At 53.2% G+C, this 7,479-nt stretch overlaps 1 protein-coding gene and 1 long non-coding RNA gene across 2 annotated transcripts in view; one reads left to right on the top strand and one right to left on the bottom strand.

Annotated features, from left to right (window-relative positions):
- LOC111540316 overlaps positions 1 to 2,162 on the top strand; it is a 12,788-nt gene extending 10,626 nt beyond the window's left edge. The window contains exon 2 of the long non-coding RNA XR_002730938.3: positions 759 to 2,162. This is a non-coding gene — a long non-coding RNA (uncharacterized LOC111540316). The remainder of the gene's footprint in view (positions 1 to 758) is intronic.
- The window catches only part of DCPS (decapping enzyme, scavenger), a 41,389-nt gene that overhangs the window by 4,226 nt on the left and 29,684 nt on the right, over positions 1 to 7,479 (bottom strand). Inside the window, 1 exon segment of the mRNA XM_023208599.3 lies at positions 4,965 to 5,078. Coding sequence (XP_023064367.1) covers positions 4,965 to 5,078 — 114 coding nt within the window.

Below are 7,479 nucleotides of genomic sequence, written 5' to 3'. Positions count from 1 at the left end.
CCAGACTGGAGTGCAGTGGCGCAATCTTGGCTCACTGCAACCTCCACCCCCCGGGTTCAAGCCATTCTTCTACCTCAGCCTCCCCAGTAGCTGGGACTACAGGTGCATGCCACCATGCTCAGCCCTTTTTTTTTTTTTTTCGTATTTTCAGTAGAGACGGGGTTTCACCATATTGGCCAGGCTGGTCTCAAACTCCTGACCTCATGATCTGCCCGCCTTGGCCTCCCAAAGTGCTGGGATTACAGGTGTGAGCCACCACGTCCAGTAGACAGTTCTATATACTCACTCCCCAGAGCTGTCAGGGGCAGGGAGCCAGGAGGTTCAAGAAAAAGCAAGGGCAACTCTCTCCCTCCAAGAGTTTCCAGTCTCATCGCACGTATGCAAGCAGCTCTGCTGTAAGACACAACATAATCCCAGCGCAGGAGGTAGGAAAGACTCTAGCTACCTGGAGGAACCCAGGAAGGCCTCCTGGAAGAGAAGGCAGAGGACCAGGTCTAGAAAAAGAGGTAGAATTTGGGAAAAGGATATTCAGGTAGAGGAAACAGAGCAAAGGCTTGGAGGCAAGACTGTATAGGGTACGAATGTATAGGGCATAGAATGTATATGTAAGAGGAGAGGAAGCAACTTGATTTATCTGGAGTCAAGGCCCATGAAGAGGTGGAGTGGGGTTTGAAGGCCGAGAAGGGAGCCAAGGGCCAGCTCAGCAGCACACACACACCAGGGCAGTAAGCCTGTTTCTCTCTTCCCCTATCTCACAGGACACCTTCCTGCTGTCCTTCCTGAGCACAGTCTGGCTAAAAACCTGGAGGTCACAACAGTACAAAGAATTATAGTCAAGATCTTGTGCCAGAGAGCAAATGAACTCTTCCTCTTGCTCAGAAAACCCACCCTGCTCACCTAAACCCTGGCCTTGCCTGGTAATTACATCCATGCGCCTGGCGGGCCCCAGACATCAAGGGTCTGAGGGGCCAGGCACGGGGAGAACCCAGCAGTGTCCTGCCCTTCTGTCTGAGCTACCAGATTCCTTGTGGAGATAATTTGAGGACCATGACTCACCCAACCAAATTTCCTGGGGCCTCAAATTGAAAATTCAGGATGGGTTTTTCTATATGACTGCCTGATATGCAACTATGCCATGGTCTTTACAGGCCATGAACATTCTTTCCTGCCAGAGTTCTAAGCATCTGTGTTCTCTGCCTCAGACCTTCTGCAGATGAGCCCACAGGAAGCTCCCACGTGTAGCTGAGCTGCATGCACCAGGCCTCAGTTTGCCCCAAGTCCCCTGTGTACTCTCTCACTTTGGACTCAGGAGTGCAAAGAGAAGCCCAGAAACTTGAATTGCTTGAACTTGAATTTTGTGTGTGTGTGCCTGCACGCATGTGCACGTGGTGGTGGATGTGTATGTTTTCAGCTGTTCTATGTGTTACTGTAACAGAACTCCCAAATAATAGTAACATTTGTTTTAGATGATGTCTGCTGACAAGTCACAAACATGATACTAACTCGCAACTCTCTGCTCCACTGGCACAGAATAGAGCATGGAGCCTGGTGCTGGGTGTCAGCCTGTGGTGTTGGGTGTCAGTTAACAGGCTGGGTAAGGCAGGAAAAATAATCCATTCTTTGATATTAGACATGACCCAGAATTTCCTGCTGGCAGCCAAAGGGCCTCCTCGCTCAGAGAAGTGATCTGAAGAAAGCTAGGCCAGGGGCAGGAGAGGGCCTCAGGCTGGCGCCCCAGAAGGTGGCCCATCAGTCACTCTGGGAAGACAGATAGACATCGTCAGTCTCTTTTTACAAGTCAAGAGAGTAAAATCAAAGTAATAGTTTCCTGGCAGGAAGAAAGAGAATTGCTGGGGCATTGGAGACTCAGCTCTTAACCTCTGGGGTGACTCAAAAGAAGAGTTGCCTGGTCTGAGAACTTTAGACCAAAGAACTTAAATCATATGAACTGAACATGCATGTGTATCCATATACATATGTACAGATATGTTTATATACCCAATACAGAAAGGTCACCAGAGACAAAGAAATAGCAACAATAGTTGTTTTGGGGAAGGGAAAGGAAGGGCTGTGAGGTGAGGGAGCATACTTTCACTGAATATCCTCTGTACTGTGTGCATTTTTGCCACATGCATAAACTAAACCTACAAGAAAATAAACAAATTAAAAAAAAGAATACATAGGTGATCCTTTAAGAGAACAGAAGGAGGGATGTTATAACCTCTAAGGAGGCATAGTCTCTAGCAAACAGGCACCTGATAAATATATGTTGAATGGATGAAAAAACGGGTTATCTCTTTAATTCAGGGCCATCAGTTTGGAGACAGTAACTTTCTTTTTTTTTGAGGCGGAGTCTCGCTCTGTCGCCCAGGCTGGAGTGTAGTGGCCGGATCTCAGCTCACTACAAGCTCTGCCTCCCGGGTTTACGCCATTCTCCTGCCTCAGCCTCCTGAGTAGCTGGGACTACAGGCGCCCGCCACCTCGCCCGGCTAGTTTTTTGTATTTTTTAGTAGAGATGGGGTTTCACTGTGTTAGCCAGGGTGGTCTCGATCTCCTGACCTCGTGATCCACCCATCTCGGCCTCCCAAAGTGCTGGGATTACAGGCTTGAGCCACCGCGCCCGGCCGACAGTAACTTTCAAGACGAGTGGCAGAAGGAGATTCACGGTGGCTAGGAAAGCTCCTCAAAGCAAACACCAGGGTGCCTCCCTATCCCCAGCCCTTCCCTGTCCCCGAGACAAACAATAGAAGCCCAGGCATGGCCTGTCTTCCTGCTGGATACATTGCCTAATTCAAAGAGAATTATCAAATCCAGTGCTGTCACAAGTCAAATATTTGAGACACTAAAATAGGGCATCATCAAAAGTCAAGTAAGAATTAAGGTTGGGCACAGTGGCTCACACCTGTAGTCCCAGCTACTTGGGTTGCTGAGGCACGAGAATTGCTTGAACCCGGGAGGTGGAGGTTGCAGTGAGTTGAGATCATGCCACTGCACTCCAGCCTGGGCAGCAGAGTGAGACTCTGTCTCAAAAAGTAAATAAATAAATAAATAAATAAGGAATTAGGCAAAGGTTAAGAAGGACCACACCTGCCATCACTGTGAAGCAAAGCATGACATTTAAGCTGGCCCTTTCATGACGCTTGAGGACAAGTAATTCCAGCCCTGTGGCTGGTAGCCACAGTGCAGCTCCTAAAGCCTTTCCTGTCTTAAAGGGGACAGAGAAAGGGAGGTTCTGCTGGCAGGTGAAGCAGAGCCTGCCAGCACTGGGGTCAGAGGGATGGCAGATTTCTCTTCTCTGCCATGGGCTCAAATGCATTCAGGGTTTCTGGAATAGAGACGGATAAGTCTATCTCTTGTTGTCCCTCCTTGGCCCTAAGACTGCGATCCCCTGGCAAGCTCTTCAGTCTTCAAGAGTCTCGTGCGGCAGAAGGTCCTCCTACCCCACACCTCCATGGCCCTGCTGGGATTCTCATTAATGGTGGGCCCCACCTCCTGTGACCCAGGCTCTGACCCTGGATCTCTAGGTGCAGGGCAGCCCCAGGGGACAGATGGGGGTTTGCAGAGCCACCGCTCAGTTTGAGACAAGGGGCCTTCAGGTCCTACCTCTTCAAATGCCTACAGAGCCAGTCCTGGCTCCCTCCTTCAAGGCCTGAAGGTGGCACAGGCAGAGAGAAGCTGCAGGGAAGGGCAGAGTAGATGCAGGCGTCCCCTTAGCCTCTCGCTGCAGCACCCCACACAAGGAGAGCCCTCTTCTTTGAACTTACTTGCTCTAGGAAATCATCAATCAATGCTGCAAGTTCGGAAAATCCCTTCAAATTCTTTCCCACCCCTTGGGCCACATTTGGGAATTCCCACAAGCCACTTGTCAAGAGACGAATTATGCTCGCTTGCCTGTGTAACTCTGAGCCAAAATCCCACCCCTTTACCCCAAGTCAAAACTGAAGGCCTCATGGGCAGCCACAACTGAGAAAGCAGAGGGAATGAGCCCATGGAGGGGCAGAGCTTCTCTGCGAGAGTCTCTCCAGCCTGGGAGGGGTGCAAAAGCTAGATGGGCCCACCAAGAGCAGAACGGCACATCTGAGCCTGGATTACTCCACAGGTGAAAGTAGAGGAGAGATGTCCGTCCGCACCCACTGCCCATGCCTGCCTGCCTACCTCGGCCTTATCCAGGCCCCTCTTCTGTCGCAGGCTGAGCACAGCCAGGTTCCAGTCTGTGGTAAGAACAGCACTCTCTGCAACACAGTGGCTCTGCCAGTTTCTGACCCTGTGAGGGTATGAAAGTTTCGGATACTCTCAGGTATAAAAGAGGTGGTGGTTAAGTGATAACTCTGGTGGTGGGCTGGTCTGGGAGACACCGAAGGCCACAGGGAACTGGAAAGGGATACCTGTGAGGGAGGACGGCTCCTCCCAAACCTGCTCCTTAGGAAAGTAGGAGAAGCAGAAGTGCTTGGAGGCCAGGGCAAGAGGCCGAGCAGCCCGAGTGGAAGTCTGGACTAAGCTACTCCACAGCTCGGGCTGAGGAGGAGATGCCTTGGGTTGGTCACCACGGTTCCTGCCTGCCAGTGCTTCAGAACACGGGCCTGCCTGGATCTGCTGGTGTCAGGGGAACGGAGAAAATGGAAACACACCACCTGAGGGCTCCAGGTGCGACTGGAAGCACAGGTGGCTGCCCAGACCACTTGGCTGGTAAGGAATGGCCTATGTAGTCACGGGCGCAAACATCACCCCATTTTACCTCTTGGGTGGGAGGAGAGCCAGAAAGGGTTTTAAGCTGACCCATTAAAGCAAAAGCACTTGGGTATGACAGGTATCCACCCGGTTCCCACAGAGAGCTCAGGCCAACCCTTGTTGGCTAATTATAATCTGCTTAGAGACAGGCCAGCGTGAGAAAGAAGACAGTCAGAGGGACCCGTACTTGGAGCAGGGTGGCCAGAGACCAGGGCATTCCAGCCAGAAACCTTTACCTGCTGTTGGTTCCACTTGAGGTCAGGGATGAGGACAAAACCATCAGAGGGATCTGGGTTCTCAAAAACAATCCGGTCCGCTTCAGCCTTCTTGTCGAGAATGTTATACACCCACTGAAAGGAGGGGGAGAGAGATGGCTCACAAATACACTCATCACCCCTTGAGAGACACCCCAAACTGAGCTAGGTGCACTGCCTGGCCTCTCCAGGAGATAGGAACAAGCCATAAAAGGCTGCCACGCTCAGAGGAGCTACATCCGGGCTGCCCTGTCCCCAAGCATCTGTCCTTAGGGGTCCAGAAGGAATTTTTCCCCTTCCCACTCCAGCTGGCACTCAGCCATGAGGCATCACAAGGGTCTCTGCAGCTCGGATGGGGCCAAGCTCTTCCTGGTCAGCACAGTGCACGCGCTCTGCGGAGGCCTCACAGACCCAGGCTGTGTCTGCCCTCTAGAGCAGTGACCCCTCCACTGCCCACAGGACTCAGGGGAAGAGCTGCCTCCATGGATCCTATTTGACTCTATTCAGGACTATGGGGCAAAGCGAGGTAGGAGGCTGACGGCACCGAGGTTTCCTTCTGTGGAGGGCCGGCTACCCACCAGGGCAGTGAGAGCCTTTGCCTCTAGCAGCTCCTGTGTGCAGGTTTCCCGCCGCGCCGGGATTCTCATCAGCAGCGGGCTCAGCACCTCGGCCCGCCTGGAGCCGCTGCAGATGCCGGTTCATCAGCAGTCTCTGCTGACACAGGCCCCACATGGCAAAGCAGAAATGAAAGCTATGTGGAGACACAGAGACAGCGACCTCACCAAGACCTTTCAGGGCTACCCAGGCTCCTGGCCCTTGTGTCACCCTTGGATCATCTGCTGTCAACAGTCGGCAGGGGACCCTTCCCAGGCCTGTGTGGACCTGAGGACATCACTTTACAGAGATGGTCCCGGAGGCCTGTCTGAGGTTAGGAGGCTGCAGGAGGTTGGGCTGAGAAGACCCTGGGAGTCAAGGCCTCAAACCTCAGTACCCCCAGTTCTTCTCTACTTCCCTCAGCTCTCAGGGCCCTTTGCAAACATGAACTCATGCAGGACAGTGAACTCAGCCCTACATCCGGGGGAGAGACCTGCTGTGAAACCAGAGAGGGGAGTGGCTGAGGACACACTACCGCCCCTTCCTCCTCATAGTCAGAACAGTCTCCGAGCTCACTGATGTAGGAGAAGGAGCCACGGACAGGAGGTAGGCTGGGGAGGCCAGGGAATCGACACTACCAGGCAGCCATCCACGATCCTCCTTCCACTCCCAGAAGTGCTGGACAGGCAGCATCACCAAAGGCCGGGGGCACGGGGACTGCCTTCGGGTCCACACAACCTCACACCTTGAGCCCGGAGGGCTGAACACACTGCACTGCATCCTCACCTCTCAGCTGGGATGGACTAGGGGAGAGGGCGGCTGGGCCTCGAGGTCTCCTGCAGCTCTCTACCCACAGGAAGTATTTCAGCTCAGAGGGCCCCAAACCCCTCACCAGGCCCCCAACCCCTGACAAGACCCACAGGCCGGTCACAGTGTGGTCCATTCACAACAAAAGACAGGCAGTTCCCAAGACAGTGAATGAGGCCCCTTCCTGGGAGGGGTCTGGAGGACACCCGGCAGCCGCTTCCTCATGCTGTGCCTGGGCCGGAGCAATGCATGGCCAGCACATCCACAGAGGCATTTCCTCTCTGACCTGAAATCTCCTGGGAATGTGCTGCCGGAGGAAAAAGTCAGCGGAAATAAAAGGGAGGGAGGGAGATGGCATTCCCCACAGAAAGCCCCAACGCACCCCATAAGCAGGCCTCCCCACAGTCCGTCCCTGGTTCACAGAAAAGGGGCATCTGCCTCTGGTATAAGAGCGAGAGTGAGCAGGTTCTGAGCCAAGGAGACCTGGTTTCATCTCCCAGCTGTCACTGGGTGAGCGACTGATGCCTCCTTTGTAAAAGAGGACTGACGATATCTACCTAAGGGTGGTCAAGGCTTTCAGAAAGAACATGCACATGAAAGCGCCCAGCGCAGCCAGCATAAGGGAGGCCCCTGCGAGTGGCAAAGGTAGTGGGATGGTATGCCAGAAGCTCCAAGACTCACTGGGGACAGGAAAAGAGGGAAAGGCGGTGAAAGCAAAGGAGGTGGTGAGAGAGGAAATAAGAGCGGGGCCGGAGGACGGGTGACTGCAGGAAGGAGTGATGACCGTGAGAGCAGCTGCACTCTGCCTGGCACTGCTCTCAGTGTCACCACAACCCTGAGAGGTGGCTGCTATCATTGTCGCTTTTTTTTTTTTTTTTTTTTGGGATGGGGGCTTGCTCTTTCGCCCAGACCGGAGTGTAGTGGCATGATCTCGGCTCACTGCAACCTCCGCCACCCGGGTTCGAGCAATTCTCTTGCCTCAGGAGCTGGGATTATAGGTGCCCACCACCACGCCCGGCTAATTTTTATACTTTTAGTAGGGACGGGTTGTTTGCTTTTGTTTTTTGTTTTTTTCTGAGACGGAGTTTCACTCTTG

The sequence above is a fragment of the Piliocolobus tephrosceles genome, chromosome 13 (genome assembly GCF_002776525.5).
Source record: "Piliocolobus tephrosceles isolate RC106 chromosome 13, ASM277652v3, whole genome shotgun sequence".
NCBI classification, from domain to species: Eukaryota; Metazoa; Chordata; class Mammalia; order Primates; family Cercopithecidae; genus Piliocolobus; species Piliocolobus tephrosceles.
Note: the sequence above shows the minus strand (reverse complement) of the source record. Positions and strands in the feature narration are given on the sequence as shown.